The 19,862-nt window shown below is 44.0% G+C and overlaps 1 protein-coding gene across 1 annotated transcript in view; it reads left to right on the plus strand.

Annotated features, from left to right (window-relative positions):
• The first annotated feature begins 207 nt into the window (after positions 1–207).
• Positions 208–19,862, plus strand: part of TSPAN4 (tetraspanin 4) — a 325,749-nt gene continuing 306,094 nt past the window's right edge. Inside the window, exon 1 of the mRNA XM_044425531.1 lies at positions 208–404. Within this exon, the coding sequence (XP_044281466.1) occupies positions 338–404 (67 nt within the window). The 5' untranslated portion in view covers positions 208–337. The remainder of the gene's footprint in view (positions 405–19,862) is intronic.

Consider the following 19,862-nt stretch of genomic DNA (forward strand, 5'->3'; position numbering starts at 1 on the left):
GCAAACATGGATCAAATGCTGGACTCTGGATTTTTCAGGGTATTGCCAGTGGGGAAGATCACTTTTTCCTGTTAGCAATTGTGCAATTCAAGAGCGACAGTGAATGCCAGAGAACCACAGTCACCCCCTTAACTAGCTGGGGATGGTTTTATCTTTAGAAGTCTTTATAGAACAGAGGCTGCGGCTGGTCAAGAGTAAAAATAGTTCTGAGTTTTCAATGGCTGCATTCCTGGCTGGAGCCTGAAACCATGAATCAGGACTTAGCACTCAGACTGTGCAGGACTGGGTGCTGGAGCTGTGCTACAGACGGCAGGGAAGGCACCGACAGCTCGCTGAGATGAGTCTCCCCGCAGCTTCGCTAATCCTTTGGGATGGACCTGTCTTGCTTGTGCGGTCCCGACAAGGTATTGTGCGTGCGATTCTCCGTGGGTCCTGTGGGTGCTACCCAGTCCTGTAATGGTATAAAAATAACGATGACTAGGTGTGAGCTGTATAAAAGATTTTATTCCCTCCCCACCCCCCTTGCCCCTCTTCTGCTTCTTTAGGGGTTATGCAGTCACACTTGTCAGAGCTTTCGAGCCCTCTGTGTGTTGGCTAAAGTTTTAAAGATGACTTCTGATCACTCACTGTGCTTCAAGGATACTTTGAGTTTGTCACAGTTGCTGGTTATTTGGAAAGGTGTTCCTCTCCGTCCTCCATTTGGATTTTATAGAGATTCCAAACTTTCCTCATTGACAAAAAACAAGATAAAATTAGCACTACTGCTAAGCTGGTTTTGAACAAGAGTGGTTGCTGCATTCAGCCAGTCCAGTTTTCAGCATGTATTTGTGGAGAGTTCTTGGCCAATTTGAGAATTAGATCCTAAATTATGAAAAATATCTTTTTCACAATATGAAGGCAAGAGATAGGATTGCCAAGAATGATTTGGTGGGATAACAGAGAAGAACACATCATTTTAGGATGTAGCATTATTGTATTGGGCTTAGGTTTGCTTATTTCTCCTAGATTTATTTTGATAAGACCTTTTTTTTAACCAATTTAGTTTTACAAGGATGTTGGCAAGTTGGAAAGTGTTTTGGAAGGGTATAAGGATGATTAAAGGGGTTGGTGAAGAATTAAGGTAGAAGTGCAATCACAGGAAGTAAATCCAGAAACTGGACAAGCTTGCTTAAAACCAAAACATTTCTGTATCCCTCTTGCTCCCAGACATTTAAAATAACTTATCATCAGACCTATCCAAGGATGTAACAAAAGAAATTGAGGTCTATTACAGGATGCTAGGCACAGGTTGAACATCAGACAACTCCCACCAAAAGGAAAGCACCACAAAGAATCTGGGGCAGCAGATTCTTTCTGTGCTTAGCAGACCATTTTCTAAGTCCTGTTGAATGTGGAATGTTCATTATAAGCTGCTGAGAAATTAACTATAACACTAGAGAAGTTTTATCTCATCCTTGGCCTATTGACAGGGGCTGAGAAGCTAAATAATGGAAGCCAGCGAAAAGCACTTGCATGTGGCAGCATTTCCATATGGGCCACCAGTAAATCTGCTGCTCACCAGGTGATTCGGTCTGGTCGTGCCAAGAGTCGGCATGCTAACAGCTTCAACTGCCAGGCCCAGAGATAACACTCACGCAGAACAAACAATCTCTCCACCAGCTGGCAAGGCTTTCCTTCTTATGAGTCTATAATTATGTGCCCTGAAGGCTTGGTAGTATGCCCCCATCATCGAGCGACCCACAATTTTATCTCTCGGTATTTCCCATGTTGCCCTTGACCACGGAGATCAAGTGGCCAGCTGCCACTAGATTGCCTGGGTTCTTTTAGATCCATCATACCTTGCTCTGTCCATTTGTGCTTTGCAGACAACATTTACCATACAGTCCCTGCTCTCATTCCTGTCTGCCTTGTAGGTAGCCGGGGGACTAGCACAGAATGTGTTCTGTAATTAGAAGAGATTGTATGCAATGTATAAATAAATTTGGCTTCAAAACAAATAAATATTGTTCACTGCTGGCAACAAGGGCAATGCTATAGCACTGAGTCAGCCAGAATCAGGGAAGACGAATCACTTGCCTTAAAGATGACTCCTATTTGTAGGGGGATAACATGGCAATTCAGGGGGTCTGGTGCTGGTTGTTTCTGCATTTTTATTTATTTTTTGATCGTCTGAAGACTGCAGACTGTGTGAGGAAAATCTCACCAGCACATGGTATTTCCACACATTTCTTCTTTAGGAATAGGAATCTCATTGTACAGTGCAAAGAGGTTTAAGAATCTTACAGTCAGCATTTGCATTGCGTGCTCTGGATGGCGATGTGCTTTCTCCCTGTTCCCCGTGATATTCTCTTGCACCATCAAAGAACTTTATCTGAGTTCTGAAATACTGTACGGTATGGCAAGCAAAGCTCTGGCAGTTACTGTGTGGGTGTTTCACCTGCCCTAGTGTTTTCCTATTAATATCCAAAATGTTAAGTGGGGTTCTGGCATTTGTTGCTTGCTTTTGATTCACAGGCAGTTCCACCTGTGGAAGCCTGGCTAAAGTCAAATGTCACACATCTTGCTTGCAAGACCGTGGCCTGCCTTAGCATTTCTCCAATGCTCTTTCGACCTGTGGTCGGCTGCCATTCCTGCAAAGCACTGGGCACACTTGCCTTTAAGTACAAGAGCAGTTGGGCCATTCGTCCACTTCACATGCCCAGAGTAAAGCAGATGTTTCAAAGCTTACCATGAGCAGGGCAACACCGCACCTTATAGATGAAATTGTAAGCAAAAGTAGTAAGTTTAGTAGCATTGGCTGAGCCAGGAATAGTGTTCAGCTTTCCTTCTTTCCTTATGACCGGTCAACCTCAAAGAAGCCTGTCAGAGTTTCCATTACATTCTGACTGGGTTTTAAAGTACGCATTTGCACATTCTCAAATAACCATCCACAGGATTCTAAGATTTTTCAATCTGTCTCAAGAGCAATAAGCAATAAGCTTATTATTGTCAACAAATTGTTAAAAATAGTGAGACTCAGTCATTTTAAACTGCAGCAGTATTTAAACAGATATTCATAAAGATACACAAAATCACTATATAACACAGATGTGCACTTAAGCTCACTGAAATTAGTGAATTTAAGCACATTTAATTCTGTATTTTAAATAAGAATTATATTGTGGGCAACATGTATTAATGTAAGGAAAATCTACTGCTACGTAATCAAGTTGCTAGTTGCGAACAAATAGGACATTATCTCCACATGGGGTAGACTTGTTCAGCTGAGAAATTTTGGAAAGAAGTAATCATCCAGACAATTAGACAAATCCTACAATTAGAGATAACTGGAGAACCCGCTAAGCACCTTCTTAGCTTGTTCTAAAGATTTTATCCCAGATAATTATTAGCAGTTAAAATGCTACATAGTTGCTATTATTGAATGCTTCATGAACAATCTAATCTAAAATATTGTGACTGTGGCAAGACTTAAGAATTAGATTAAGTTGCAAGATGGTTAATAAAAAAGTGTGAAACAAACTGGAATAGTCTACTAAAGAGCTTTTGGAATTAAAGAAATAATTGATGATGCAGATGTTGTAATGTATTGATTCTAATCATGTTGTAATGTATTGATTTAAAGTCATAGTAGCTCTTTTAATGCCTCTGATAATGAATTGTGATGTCTGCGCCACTACCTAGTGACCAAGAAGAAAACACTCTCTCTATAAATAATACCTCTGCATATTATTATGGAAGCATCTGCATGTGGAAACCCACGTGGGCTCCTTGTGGATAACAAGAGAGAAAGGCTTTGCTCAGCTCTTAAATGCAGGGGGGGTTGCGCATGCGCTGTCTTGATGGGCAGTGTGCACATACTTTGGGCAGCAACGGGGATTGCGCGTGAGCACTCAGCACTGGCTGCAGGTTGCACGCATTGCGCTTGGTGCATGGGGATTGTAGATTCAATTGGGTGAATAATTCAGTGCAAAGAAGGGAGCTGTTAGTGTCCCTGAGCATTTGTGGACTTGATCTCAGCTGAACTCACTTCCTAGGCTGGGGCTGAGCATGGGAAGGAAGCCCAGTGGGTGCAAGAGAGCTGGATTCTGGGTGGATCTTCACATCGTTACTTCGAGTTTTGCTTTTCCTTGGCAGCTCTCTACAGATAAACTAATTTTCAGGTTTTCTTGATCAATGTCTATGGTACTTTTGCCGCAAGCACTTACCAGGACATTGTCCAGGCAAGACTGCTCATTTTATTCCCACTCTGGGAAACAGATTTGTCAGTGGCTGTTATTTTGGTGATGATGCAGGGCAATTTCTGAAATAAAAAGGGGGAATGGAGGGGTAAGGGAATCTGAGTTGTTCCACAAATAACTCACATTGTGTAATTTATTTGCAGGATGGGTTGCTGCATTGTATGACCTCATTGCATGTAGACCCAACCAGTTAACCTTTCAAGTTTTTAAAATTATATTTATATCGTGTCCCTTTTCCTTCCAAAGAACTCAGGGTAACTCACATAATTCTCCTCCCTCTGCTCTCAGTCTTATCCTCACAACCACCCTGTGAGGGAGGTTGGGCTGAGATTCTCTGAGTGGCCCCAAGCCACCCACTGAGCCCCACAGCTGAGTGGGAACTGGAACCCTGCATCCTATTACACCCCACTGAACTTCTTTCCTTGAAAACACGCAGCTGTTGCATATACGCCCTGTGCAGTTTCGTAAAGGTATCTGTGTGGATCTTTGTTTTTTATGGTGCTTTTTATGTGCTTTTCCCTCATGTCTCTTTGAGATTGCAAAGAAGTTTGCCCTTGCAACCTGTCGATTTAAAAAAGCGTCTGAGCCATCCTGTGGTGGTTCTCAGATTCATGGTATCCTCTGCTGCTTCCACTGCCCTCTGAATGACCTCCAGCCTTTATGTCACTGGCATTTTCCACCACAGCCAGATGATCTCTCAGACCTCCTGTTCGTCCCCCACGCAATGTACTAATTGGCTATTCTCCCGTTATCTCTTGAGAGACCTGAGAGCGTAACACTGTGCTAAGGGGAAAGGCCTGAGGGGCACACATTGATTTATCATATAGAAAATCCCACCATTGACTTAGTCGCTTAACTGGGACCCAGGCTCCTTCTGATGCTTGGGATTTGCTGAAGCTTGCCAAGCCATGTTTGCTTTTGGCCTGTGTCAAGCAAGAAATGGCAAAATCAAGGCAGAGTGCTTAGCTGGATGCAAACATCTTGTGGGTCAATTGGATTAATCCCTATGCTTTATTCAGAAAATATTTTGTTTTATCTGAATGGGTGTACTTATTTTGAATCACTGCTTTAATGAAAAGCCTCAAAACTTTTTCATGTTGTCCGGGGAAGTCCGTATGCCTTGTCAACAGCATGGGTTGAGCCACCCAGGAGCGCCTTCAGGTAACGTTCTGCTTTAGCATGCAAGTTCTGTCAGTGAAGTTCTCTTGACTGGACAAATGGTATGAGGTAGGACTGCAGCCTGTCCAGCTAGAGATGGAAGGTCTCGTGCGGTCCAGTTAGCACTCATGGCTAATGCAATCTCATGCAAGGCCGTATGATCCAGTATTTCAGACAAACACCAGGATCCCCTTGCTCCTTGCACGGCCTCTTTCCATGCACAAACGAGCCTTGTGTGAGCACCTCGCTGCTCTCATTACATGCCGTCGAAGAGTCTCTCTACCTGCTATTCCAATTTTAACTCCTCTCGCCATTACGCAATAGCCCACCCGGCCCTAGCTTCTGACTGGCAGACACATACAGATAAGTACAGACACTCCTGCACGCACGCAATGCTTTTTAGCCCTCCGGCCTGGGAAACAGGCGCTGTTGGTATCATCGATTCGTGCATGTACAGCAGGATAGATGTATGATTCGAGTCCCTGTTGGCAGCTGCGGTGCTGAGCAGCGGCGAGAGCTGCTCTCTTGTCTCATCCGGTTTTAACACGAGTCAGTCTGAAACCTCTGGCCGTCTCCTATCCTAACTAGCAGTTCTAGGGCATGTGCTCCCTCAGCTATTTCTAGCTAGCATTTCCACCACAGAGTGTAACGCTCAGTTATGGATCATGAGCTAAGAAATCCATCACATGAGATGCGTACGCTCATCATTGCATTTTCTGCCTGTGAGACTTTGGCATAGCTAAGAGCTGAAGTCTTGTGCTGGCATCGGGTCCCTTTTTGAAAGTAAAATGTCCTTTCTCATCATGGGCAGCTTTATCTATGAGACAGTGTGTTAATGGAATATTAAGTGTAGAAGATGAGCTTTCCTTGAAGGGGGATAACAAGAGTGGGAATGGTGACAAAAGTCTATTGCATTTCTAAAATTGTAAGCAGACTTGAGAGTTAATGCCGTTTTGAGAAATGTTCACCTGGGAATCTGTCAGCAATCTGCTTAGTAATCATTTTAGCTTTAATTATAGAAGGCCAGGCAAAGTATTTGCCTGGAAATTCTTGTATCATAAATACAGATGGCAGGTACTAAAATAAATCATATTGTAAAGAATTGCTACAAGGCAAAAAAAATGAAACATGAAATCCTGTGATTTGTGAAACAAGGGGAGGTGTAGGCAGGAATACTTGCATCTCCTCAGTCCCTTTTTCTACTTTCCAGACACATTTTGTTCTCATATGGAACGTGTGTGTGTTGGAAAGGGAGATGGATGGATCAGAATTATTTTCTGGGCTTACCTACTCTCTTTAGGCTATGTGGGCATTATTCTATATTGCACTGTGATACATCACTACAGTATCACATCACATATTTGAGCAAATTAGCTATGGTTATTACTATCCCACCTTCAGTTTCTCATTCTTCTTCATTTGTTGTATTTTTCCAAACTGCCTAGTAGCCATAGTTATTTGGGCAGTGTACAATGCATTAGAAACATACAGTACAAATATTGAAACAAATAAGCAAAAAACCCACCACAAAAAGATAAAATTAGTAGCAAATATAAACCACTATAAGCATATTTAACCGGCTTAGAACTAGCATCAGAGTAAGAGAACTAAAAGCAGTTATTAAAATGCCAGGGACAATTAAAAGGTCTTCAATGGCCACCAAAAATAAAATACCACAATGCAGGTAGCAGATGAGTCTCCCTGGGTACCATTCCACAAACAAAATGCTACTACTGCAAAGGCTCTCGCTCTTATTTGATGGGGCACCATATTTACTTAATTCTTTTTGCTGTCGATAGTAACTTGGGTTATTTGTGACCAAAACAAAACATGATGCATTTTTAATCTAAAGATTGTTAAGTACTAATGAACCTTAATAACAACAAAAGAAGACTGGGTTCACACATAACATTAACCCATGCTGGAAACCACCATTACATGCTTTGATGTGTTGTGTGAATCTAGCCAGAATGGTACAACATGGTAAGAATGGGGTCTGTGTAACCATGGAGAGAAACAATGGTATGTTCCATGGTTTCTATGCTTCCCCCGGACTTGTTCAGTTGTGTGAATCTGGAAACAATATTTTAGCATACCATAGAGTCCTGAGAAAAGAGTTGCTTCTGCTGGAGAAGATGTTCCTGCTGGCAATCTTTGCTGTCCCAGCCTAGAGACAGAAATGTTAGCTCCAGCCCTGTTCCAATGGGCTGCCCCATGCTCCTGTTCACCTCTGCCTTCTCACTGCCTTCCAGATGCCCTTCTGTGACTGTGGAATGTTTCTGGAAGCAGAGAAGTGTGCCAGCAGCAATGACCTTGTAAACCGCCATGTTTGCACAAACACTGCTCATCAACTGCTCTGCTTTTGTTTCCCTGGCAGAAGCATCACTCCCCTCTTAGCAAAGTTGCCCCAACATGAGAGGAGCACATGGGCTGTGTGTGGGACGTCAACAGGGTGAGCACCCCCCCAAAAGCCTGTGTCCCCCATTTTGGTTCCTCTCTTCTTCTCTGTTCCTCCTTTGTCCCTGGCACTCCTCAGGACTGTCAGAAACTCCCTTGTCACCTCCCCTCCTGCCCCCTGAACCCACTGACACCCACAGCTGCCAGGCGTGAGGTATGGGAGATCTGCAGCTTCCCAGTGTATCTGTGAGAACTGCCACAGGAGTCCCACCAGAAGACTGTCTTTCCTGGCAGTAACCATGTTACAGTGCCTCTCTGGGCTTTCTGCCTGTCCCACATGTGGGGGTGGTGGATGGGGTCGTGGTGCGAATGTGTCCTCCCCCACTGCCCCATAAGCAGCTTTTAGTGCCTCTAGCACATTGCTGCAAGGTAGCTGTGTGGATGCTTGTGTGGGCAACGCCTGTGCAAGTAGGGAGTGCCGTGCCCGGCACAGTGAACAGAGGAAGTCGGGTGCCTGATCCAGTGGCTGCCATGGGAGTGGGAATGGCCGGGTGAGCCACCATTGTGCATGATGGTGGAGACAGGAGAGGGGCTTATGAGGGTGGGGGGCAGGGTCCTGGGCAAGGCTGGCTGCAGCTTTGGTGCAGGGGGTGGGGGAGGGCACAGCCTGCCTGCACGGATGCTCTCCATGTGCTTGGCTGCTGCGGGAGGACAGCCCCGTCCAGCACCTGTGGTGAGGACACTTCTGCAGCAGGGGAAGGGAAGGGAAGGAAGGAGATGTGCGTAAGGGTGGGCAGGCTTGTCTGATAGCATGGAAGCACAGGAAGCTGCTGTTCTGCTGCTATGCTAGAGCAACATTAAGTAAGTAGTGAGTGAGCAGTTGCTTTGGCTGAACAGCAGAAAAATAAGAAAGACAGCAGCATTTGGCTGAGGACACACCTAGGGGAGCATCTGGAGCCATGAAGTAGAGGCAGGCAACAGAGGCAGTAGCAGTGTTTCCTGGGGTTGAACTTCAGCTGTTGGGATCCCTGCTACCATTACAAGGAATGATGGAGGAGGGTGGAAACCATGCAAGCATGGAAACCACACAGTTGGCTGAACTCAAAAACTAGGTGAGAAACTACACTGCATGGTAACCATGAGTCTGTGGCTTAGTGTTGAGTCAGTGCATTATCCCAATATGAATGCTAAGTTGCCTTCCCTCTGTGTTGATGTTTAGCTAGGAGAAGGCAGGGGCTTCTTTTCTGCCCAAGAGCAGCCCTTCAGCCCAGAGCACATCCTACTTGGAGCGGGTACAGATGGGACATATGAAAAAAGGCCCTGCATACTGGAAGGCAGAAAAGGTGTTTTCTTTCCCATGGTGGCCATGGGTGGCATTTCCATGGCTTCGCAGGAGTGCCAACAACAAGTAGTACTGTGCATAGAATTTAGTTTCCCAAGAATCTTGACTTTCTTTTACTCCATTTGGTTCTTTTTAGAGCAAACACTTAGCTTTTAATATTCATTTGTGCACCAACATAACCTGCTTCTCCATCCCTCCACACTGTAACATCCTTTTTTTGTTTTGGTGGTTGTAGATAAAAGTCTGAGGTCTGGCTTCAAGCTTCCAGCACTCAGTCCTAACAATTTGTATTTGAAAGTGTGGAATTCTGCAACTATTCCCCAGCCCTACATTCTGGGGAAAAATTAAGCAGAGATTGCTTATTTTCTGTGTCTACTAAGTTTGCCTTACTGCCATTCATAGATCTAGCTAATGCCATATAGAAAGTACTGAATTCAACCCCCTGGTTGTGGCACCTTGCTGTTTATAATTCTACTGAGAAAAGTTCTCTGTTACAAACTTTTTGGAGGGAGTTAGGAAATTATTCCGTCTTTATAGGTGTGTTTTAGAAATAGATTGTTTGCAATGTAGTCAATTTCCATTTGGAAACAAATAAGTGAAGCTGGCTTGTACCTTAACTGAATGGGTAAACCTTTCTGTTTCCCCCATGTTACATTATTAAGATGAGATTTCCACAGGATTGATTCATTAGACTTGTTGAAAGTGGAAAATTCAAACTTAAAATAGTCTGACAGATGGGAAGTGAGACATAGAAGACTTGCTCTATTGCATATCTGTGGTCATCCCGTCTGTTATGTGGACAGATGCCTTTTAGTTCACCTTGTACATCCGTAGCCTTAGCAGCAGGTGCCACTTCCAGACAGCTGAACAATGCTGGAGTGATTTCTGAGAAGCACTGAGGACATCTTTTCGTATTGTTCCAATAGGTGAGCTTGTATGGAAGAGACAGAGACTAAAGTGTGTGTGTGTGTGTGTGTGTGTGTGTGTGTGTGTGTCCGTCCGTGTTCGCATGTAAGTTACAAAGAGCTGAGAACATCCTGACAAGAAGGGGAAGATGAACCTCTCAACTCTCCTTGGTCGACAAATAAATATGAATAAGAAACATGTTTTTTTCCTGCAGCTCAGAGTGCAGATTGAATATGAGATGCCTTGTCTCAGAAAGACAGGAGCACAAGTTCACTTGTGAATGGGGGACCATCTGCCAACTGTTTTAGAAAAAATTTTAAGATGCAATAGGTGAGAAGTGAACATAATTTCCTCCCTTGGCTTTGAGAGGCTAGTGGTTTTACTTTTACACACTTGTCAGCAAAGTCTTTGAGTCTGAGTTTATTTTCTTTTGCTAGGCCTGTTAACCACTGAGAAGTAAAATGGCACAAGTCCCAAGATACTGCTTTTATGGAAGAGTAGGTATGCTTTGACTTCTCTGAGACAACCACACTGTCCATATGAATTGCTCCTTGGTTTTTGCTGTGTTCTTCAGCCTCCCTTCATTTTGGGGGAATTGATTGGATTAAGGAAAGGAAGAGGGAGCAAGAGATGGATCATTTTGACACCTGATAGCTGGAATTACTGTGCTTGCTGTTGCCTCGAGTAGAAGAGGGCTGCGAAATTGCCTTATTTCTTAAAGCTGGCAACTGTAGATGTGAATTTCACCATGTCATCCCCCTACCCAACTACAGGTCTGACTTACAGCTTCAGTGTGTTTTCTGCACAGCATAAACATAAATGGATCACACAGAAATCTGAAGAAAGGGAAACTGTGACTAGTTCAGTAAGCACAGGCCTCTGAATTCTATTCTGTCTCGTCCAGGGAGGAGAAGCATTTGGACTGATGGGTGACTTTTCTAGGGATGTCTGGAGGATTCCCGGAGGGATAACTCTATCGATGGCTATTAACCACAACAGCTAAACTGGACTGCCACATTCAGAGAACACAGGAAAACAGGAAATTGTTGTATACTCTTATGATACTAGAATCCATTGTACTCATGCCAGGAAGCAGACTGGTGGAACAGTCGGGCCAGATCAAAGAAACTATTTCTTCACAGAGTGTATAATTAAACTATCCAATTTACTTCCACCAGGTGTAGTGTTGGCCAGCAGATTGCATGGTTTTAGAAATGGATTGGGCCAATTCATGGAGGATAAAACTGTCAGTGGCTACTAGTCACGAAGGCTGTAGCCCATCTCCAGTACCAGAGGCAGTATGCGTGGGTGCACTGTCTGCAGGGGAACATGGGTTGCTGCTCTCACATCTTGCTTGTGGAATCCTGTGGACAGCTGACTGGCCACCATGTGAACAGAACACTGGACTAGATGGACCCTTGATTTGATCAGCATGGTTCTTATGTTCTTCTACTGAGTCAGGTCACTGGTTCATCTAGCCCAGTATTGCCGGCTCTGATTGGCAGTGGCTCTCCAAATGTTCATTCTTTTCCCATTCTACCTGGAGATAGAACCTGGAACTTTCTGTATGCAGAGCATGTGCTCTACAATGGAACTACGCCCCTCCCACTCTGAATGCCAGACGCCATTGATAAACATGGGGGGAGGGTGGGTTGCTCTTTTCATGCCTGGATTGTCGTCCTCCCAGAGCCTCTGCACTTGGTCTGCTCCTCCAGGGCTCTTCTTATGTAATCAGAACACCTCTGCACTCTGCAGATGGTATCCAGTGTTAGTCCTACCTAGACCCACTAAAATAACTCAAATAACTGTCAGAGGTAGCACTGTTTCTTGCTGAAAACAAGTCTTTGAATCATGATTCCAAGTAATTAACTCTGATTATGTGAAGCCGATACACATGAGCCAAGCTTGCTTCAGACTATGCAGACTATGCAGTACAATGGCTATAAACAAGGCAAGCTGCATTAGCAATGGGAAACTCAGCTCTGGAATCTCATGCAGCCAGAGGAAAGCTGATACCAAACTAGTGGGAAATAGTTTCACCCACCCCATTCAGGTTGGCTGTGATAACCATGCCCTGCCCTCAGTAAAGTAAAATTCTTGACGTGGAAAGCCTCTTGAGCAGTCAGTAGCTTTGACTGGTTCCTACCCCACCCTGCTTCTCCTCTGACATTAAACCCTGGGCTTCTCCCATCCTGCCCTCTTCACTCAGGATCCGCACTTCCCCTGTTTCAGAATGGCGTAGCGGACTATCAAAGACATCCCCCCGTCCTGACTCCCACTGCTGTGGCCTTGAGCCTCAGCTGCTACTGCCACTTCCTCCTTGTCAGAATCAGGTCCCAAGGTCCTCCTGTAGCATTTCTGCAGAGAAGCTGGATAGAACCCATTGAGACTCCTAAACAAAGAGGCTTACTTCTTTCTAAGTTGGTGCTGATTTTTACTGACCTGCCCCGTCCATCTTTCATTCCCAACTTAAAGAAATCATACTAAATGTAGTAAGTGCAAGTCAAATGCGCAATCAGTTTGTAATTAAGATAGCAGAAGAAGAGTCCTGTTGGATTAGACCAAAGATCCATCTAGTCCAGCATCCCATTTGCCACAGGAATTCACTTTTTCATGGTTGTCACACACTGATTTGGCATTTTCATTGAACTATCCATTACAACCCCAAGATTTTTTTCCTGGTCAGCCAGAACTATCTCGAGCCCCATCTGTGTGTATGTGAAGTTTGGATTTTTTTAAACCCCATTCTGCATCAATTTACACTTACATAGAACGCTATTTGCCATTCTCTCTGTTTACGAAGATCCTTCTGCAGATTACTTGTTAGATCTCTTATTTTTACCAGCCTGAATAATTTGGTGCAAACTGCAAACCTGACCATCTCACTGCTTATTCCAAGCTCCAGATCATTTATGAATATGTTAAAACATATTCCTCGAGTATGAGAACTTTTCTATTGTGCCCCTTTATTCCTACTTTCTATTTTATGCTCTTTACCCAGTTACTGAACTATGAAAGGAGTCCTCTTGTCCCAGGATTGCTGATTCAGGTGCTTTGATGTGCCTTGTCAAATGTACCAAGAAGATCCAACAATGACTGGGTTCAGGCAACTTCATAAACTGCTTGAGTGTGGGTTGTCATTGCACTATGGGTTATTGTTGGAATGTGGGTTATCATGTTGTCTGAATCTAGCCAAGATAGCAAACCATGATGAACAAGCCACAGTTTACAACCCAGCAACTAATGATGGGTTCTCCTTGTGAGTTGGTTACGGTTAAGACAACATGATAACCATCCACATTTCAAATGTCTGCTGGATCATTCCTGTCCATACTTGTTGACACCATCAAAGAAGTCTAAAAGCTTAGTGACCAGACTACCTTTGCAGAAGCCAAGCTGATTTTTCTTCAGTAAAACTTGTTCTCTTATGTGTTAGATAATTTTATATTCCATAATGATTTCCAGTATTTATTAGCTGAATTTGGAAATGAGCCATTTCTTCTTACACGTACAATGAAAAGAAGGGAGACAAAGTGGTACTGTGAGGGAGCTGGTGCAAAGCGTTTCTTCAGAATAACTCCACTTTGAAGTATAACACTGAGGACTTTTTCCCACGTTAATGATTAAGGCCCCATTTGCACAATAAGAGGGCAGTTAATAAGCACAGCGGCTTGTTAAACACTCTGCATGTGCTGGTCACCTGCCAGCTCATTTTCTAATTATCTTTGCTAGGCATGGCTTCTTGTATCAACTGAACCTGGCAAGGGTGGGTTGTTGGAGCAGTTAATAACAACAGCAATAAAAGGCGTGTTGTGGGGTTGTGGGGTGGTTTGTCTGAATGTCACAAGAAGCTGGGCCTGAATGTCATGAGAAACCACAGTTTAAATAGTGAATTGGCAACTTGGCTCCCATGGGAACGACAACGCACAGTTGCTTCAATAAGTGATGGTAGGCTGCAGTAATCATACAAACCAGGTGTAACAGCATATGTTGTGATCTACAAATTTTGTCCCCTACATGGATTACCTTTTCCTGTTCCGAGTTGCAATGTCCATCTAGATCAGGACTTTCTCCAACAGTTGTTGGGAGACTGACAAGCAGAGCACTTGGAGAATGGACATCTTCTGGAGTTTTACCTAAGTATCTTGTAAGCAGATATAAACTGCCTCTCAAGATAGCTGTTCCATTCTTAGCTTTTCTAGTGAAGCGCCTTTGATACATTTGTCCTCCATACATTTGTCTAATCCTTCTTTAAAGCCCATCTAAGCTAGTGACCATCGTCGCATCTTATAGCAACGGATTCCTTAAGTTCATTATGCATTGTGTAATGGAATGCTTCCTTTTGGTGTCATGAACCTGTTGGAAATCTATTATCTTTGGTGACCTCAAGCCCTAACGTTCTGAGAGAAAGAGAGAAAGACACTATGAGAATAGTTTCCCTCTGCTCACTTTACACTTAAATCCAGTGCTCTAGCACTTCCTGAAGAGACTTAATGCATACATGACCTTGCCTTCAAAGGGGGTAGGGGGCCCAGTACCTAATAAAAGTGGAGCCCATGTTTTGTAAGGGTAGGGAATTCGTTAAACTGAGATTTGTTAGCGTCCATATCTCCTGCATAAATAGATAAAATTCCAGGATCTCTCCTTGACCTCTTCAGCTAAAAAGATTTCAGGTAACATGGCAGAAATGTCCTTTGCTGAAATCCTTGGATAGTTACTGCCATTTGAAGTAGATTACTTAGATCAGGAACGGTCAATTTGTTCTTCACATTGTGCAAATTTGCCTACATGGAGCTTCATCTTGTCAGTTTGTTTGTTACCAATAAATGTTGGTAACTCTTGAAACACCACACTTTTTTAAAATGGTGGCAAACAAAAATGGGTAGTGATCAGCATGGAAAGATGGCAGAACATGGAAACAAAGGCAGGTCCTGGCTAGGGATGCGTGAGGATTCTGGTCTGGGGATAGAAGTCCATCAGATTTCTTCAGCTTGGCTCTCTGGACTCCAACCCGCTTTCTCCCTTCGCTAAGTCTACCTTTGCGTGAGCATCTGGCAGGAAGTGAGTTCAAACAGAGTTCTGCTTCTGCACATGTCCCTCGTGGGCTTTGTGTACTTTGCACAAAGAGTTATATACTTGGTGTGCCTTGTGCAGAGAATCTGCTAGTGTTCCTGAGTGTTCTGGACTCGATCTCAGGTTGGCTCACTTTGTGGTGGCTTGTTGCAATGTCTGAACATGGCAAGGTGAGTGCATCATGGGTGGTTGGAAACAGCTAGAAGGCCATTCTGCAGTAGTGATGAAAACCCCTCCTGCTTCTTGCACTCGCTAGTGCTGCCACTATCTTCTGCCACCTCTTGTTTGTGCCTTCCACCGCATGGCTCCTAAAAATAGCACAGGGACCCTCTTCAGTGTTCCCAACCCAATACGTTTTTAAACTTTTTTCAGTCTTGTTCAAATACACATGTTTGAAAGTCTGCTGCTGTGAAATTTGCACATTTTCTCCTCTTCTTTACCACTCTGCCTTGAAATTTGCATGCGTTTACAGATCCAGCACCTTGAAATTTGTGTGTGTTTAGCAATCTCTTTCATGTCGGCCCTGAAAATTGCATATATTTACTGATACCTCTCACTCCCTGCTCTGTCTTGGAATGTGTGTATCTTTACTGATTCCCATCACATGTTTCTCTGACAGCTAATAACGGAGAGTGGTGGACAGGGAGCTTAGAGCAGCTGGCAGCTACAGGGGAAGGAGCCTTTTGAGTAGGTTTAACTACTTAGGTAGTACTGAAGCAGTCTTTTAAAGAAGAAAAAGAAGTTCTTCACCAGAAAGTCAAGCACCAAAGTGGAATGTGAAACGGACAAGGAGATTGGCAAGAGGAGCGTTGCGCTAAATAGCAGGCAGATATTCTTGTGCTCCTGCATGCTTGCACCAGACCTCAAATAATAATGAAACACATTTGCAAATGTGTTAATGCACTGAAAGCTCAGAACGTTACGTGCATTTGCCTGATGCAGTGGTGCAGGGGCTTTCTCTCATGAGCTGGAAATCTTATTAGATCAGTTGTGGAAAGTGTGCAGTAGCACCTGGGATACGTACCAGAAGTGGGTGGGGGGACTAATGGAAAGGCAACCCATGGGGCAGCCAATCTTCTGTCACACGTAACATGGGCTGTCAAGACAACCATCAGCGCGTGGTGGTTTATAATCAGGATAGCTTAGGATGACATGTGAATTCGCCCTATATCTCCATGTACCCTACCTATAACAGAAATTGTGAGGATAAGATTATTATTTTAAGCAATCCCTGAGTATTTTACTAAGGATTGTATAAAGAAAAGTCCCTGACTGTAGACTCACAGTAGAGACTGACACCTCAGGGAATGAAAGGCTAGAGAATGAACTCAGTTCAAAATGCAAAGAAGAAGAGATGGGTCTTAAATAAATGTTTAAAATTAGAAACCAAGGGAGCCATCCAAAGTTCAAGAGGTATAGCATTCCAGCTAAAGAGAACAGCAGCAGGGAAAAGATACTGTTGTAATGTGCAATCAAATGAGAAAAACTTGAAGGAAAGGCAGGATATAAGTAAGAAAATGAATGGATGTGAGCCGTGCAGCAGTGTGTGTTTGCACATACGACCCAGTGAGTGGGTTTGTCGAGTTCTGTAAACCTGGCGTCTCTTCCACTGAGAGATGCTGATGAGTTTTTTAAATGATCCAACACGAACTGCTGTGCCTCATGGCAGCTTCAGCATCCTGTGTCAGAACTTTCCAACTTTTTTTGCGGCAACATTGAGGGGTCCTTTACGACTGCAAGCTGAGCCTGGCCACAATGATAAGAAGGTAGGAGGTATTACTGTGAATTCAGTCTGAATTTGGTGAAATTCCAGCGGGTTGACACAAGACACTGTGTTGCAAAAGGGGTTAGAGAAGGGCGGAATAGGCGGTCATTAAAATGTCAATCTCTTCTCTGCCACTTGAAATTGCAGCTCAAATTTAGTACCATTTCAAAGCTCTGAATAATGTTTTATATATCTTGGAGCAGAAGCTATGTTTTCTCTGTGGTTGTGGAGAATATTGGCATCCTAAGAGATGTCAGTATTTTTGAGAAACTGGAAATTGAGTTGTTCGGAAGGAACAGAGCCCAAGGTGATGAAGGCTGCATAGAGTACAAATGCACACTGGAGTGAAAATGATTGTTTCTTTTTTCTTTAAAGTTCTCTCCCAGACACTGACAGATTGGCACTGACGGGGTCTGAATGATCACTACAGCCCAGCATGGCTTATTTAAGCCACAGTGAGGTATAGTCTGTGCCAAACGCCCCTTTGAATATTTAAATTGCTGTGGGTGGTCACCATGGCTTGTTTTTGTTAAACCAGAGAGGCTGACTTCTGTGAAGAATAAGCCTCCATGGATTTTTAAGGGTTATACAAGGGTTGAGTGATGATTGCATCAGCCACCTTGCTGAATTTGCCCATCCAGAGTGACCACCCACTGTGGCTTAAAATTTCAACCCAGCAGCCAGCACATGATGTAAACTGTTGACTGGGTTTGCATGGCATGACAAGCCACTGTGGCTTCTGAACCATGGTAGGTTTCCAAGCCATCTGAACCTGCCAGAGATTTGAGTTCCAAGCCACTGACAACCCATGGTTTGTTTTAAGGGTTGTTCTACCCGTGATGGGCTTGCATGTTGTTGAAACCCAAATGACATGACCCACCATGGATGGAGGGAATTGGCTAGTGAGCCCCATGACAAGAGTGGCAAAAAAAGATTTTGTCGCTCTTGCCATGAGGCAACCAGCTGAGTGCCAGCCATCTCCGGAGCACCCAAGTGGCACTGGGGGGCAGCTGACGCAGGCTTCCCTCATTCTGCTACTGCAAGCTATTTGGTCCGATGCAGCCATACTGTGGCTTGGCTTTTCTTATTAAAACATGCTTTTTTAGATTACAAAAGCTGGCTTCTGCAGTCCCCCTTCTGACAGCTACAAGTTATTCGTTCAAGGAACCCCAGCAGTACTTTGTAGTGGCTACCCATAGTTGTTGTGTGTGTGTGTGTAATTGTCCCTCTACTTTTTGCACTGTTAAAAAATTTCTCACTGCCTTTTCCACTGTGGATGACTGCAGTCAGGCAGGGGCAGCAGTGGGGAACCTAGGATGGAAAATGGACATGGGGATCTGCCTGCTGGCAAAGCTGAGCAGGTACTCAACCTGTACAGTCCCCCAGCAGGGGTGCAATTAAGTTAATCCCCACTGTGAAAATACTGGATAGGTAGCTGCCAAAAGGGAAGCTAATGATCCTCCCTAGCAAAGGTGGGTAATACATATATCATTCTCTTTAGGGCAAGATTTTTTTTGGGAGACATTGGGGGAATAATGTCCCAACAGTCCCTTTCACTTTTGCAAGTTTTCCCAAGAAGATACCAGCTCAGGAATGAGCAAAAGCAGGAGGCATTCCATTTCTGGGAGTAATTGCATTCTGACAGCTGACTGAGCTGTCAGAATACAAGCTCTGCTTTCAAATGGGATCTAGAAGGGGTTAAAATATTCATTTTGGGCTGGAAACTGTGCAGATAGATACTTACTCGTGAAGTTTCTAGCCCAGAAAGAAATGTTTGTGAAAGAGCAGAAATCAGCATCAATTTTTAAAAAATGTTTTAAAGAGAGAACAAACCGGGGCAAGCCCCAAACGACTTGTGGCAGTGCTGGAGAGAGGGAAAGACTGCTGTAGCCATGCCACTTGAGCACTTTGGGGGCATCTGGCACTGCAGCTCACCTGGAGCTCACCTGGAATCCCCATGTCAAGTTTGTCAAAGGTGCTTTTTTACTCTTGCCACAGGGTCCCTGATATTTATTTAATAAGCAAATAATATTTGAGCACAACTTTGTGTGCCCGATTTTTTTAAAGTGAGTAATCACAGGCAGTCACTTGTACGGACTGCTCATAGCTGCTGAAACAGGGATTGCAAAAAGTGGTCCTCCCACAGTGAGCTTGCAGTGGCTTGTGGTGATGGCAATGAAGGGGGAAGCTTGTGCCCTAGCAGAGCTCGAGAGTGGCCTGAGCAGGAATGGGGGAATGTAAAAGGGGGGAAAAGCCACAGTGAGCTAAAGATGGCTTGTGGCTGCAGAAAGGAGAGGGGGAACCTTGGTGGTCTTCAAGTGTTCCTTGGCAATTCTCTAGGACAGCTGTGGCTGTGGGAGAGGAAGGGAGGGCACCTGGTCCCATGGGGGTGGGGTGGCTGATAGTGTTGTGTAAACCCGCACACTGTGACTTCAGTGAGCTGTGGAGAGTAGTGGCAGTCATGCCCACCAACTCACTAAGTGTTGCTTTCAAATTTGAATCATAGGGTTTCTGGCAAATTTCTTCTACCAAGCCCCATTTCCTCCTACAAAGGTTCTTGTTTTCTGAACATGAAAAAAATGTACTGAGCTTTATCAGGCCACTTCATATTCTTGCTAAATTTGACCTACTTGAATATAAGCTGCTTCTTAAATGGCTTCTATTCATTATTTATTTATTTAGGAAATTTCTATGCCGCCCCATTCTCCAAAGCCTCAGGGCTGCTCACAAAATGTGTATTTATATCACATTATGATGTAAATACACAAATTTGGGGTATTTGATTTAATTCAATGGGGTTAAAGTAGTTTATATCCCATTACTTCTGTTTGACTGAGTTGCAGCTCAGGCTGTATATGTTGTAAATCAAATGGATATTAAGGCAGAAAGATCTGCACTGTAGCTAGCTAGCTAGCTTTCTTTCCCGAATCCTTAATAAGACCTTGGACTGATGAATTGTCATGTTGCACAATAACCTAAATAT

Source organism: Varanus komodoensis, unplaced genomic scaffold (assembly GCF_004798865.1).
Source record: "Varanus komodoensis strain SLA01 unplaced genomic scaffold, ASM479886v1 scaffold16, whole genome shotgun sequence".
Lineage (NCBI taxonomy): Eukaryota > Metazoa > Chordata > Lepidosauria > Squamata > Varanidae > Varanus > Varanus komodoensis.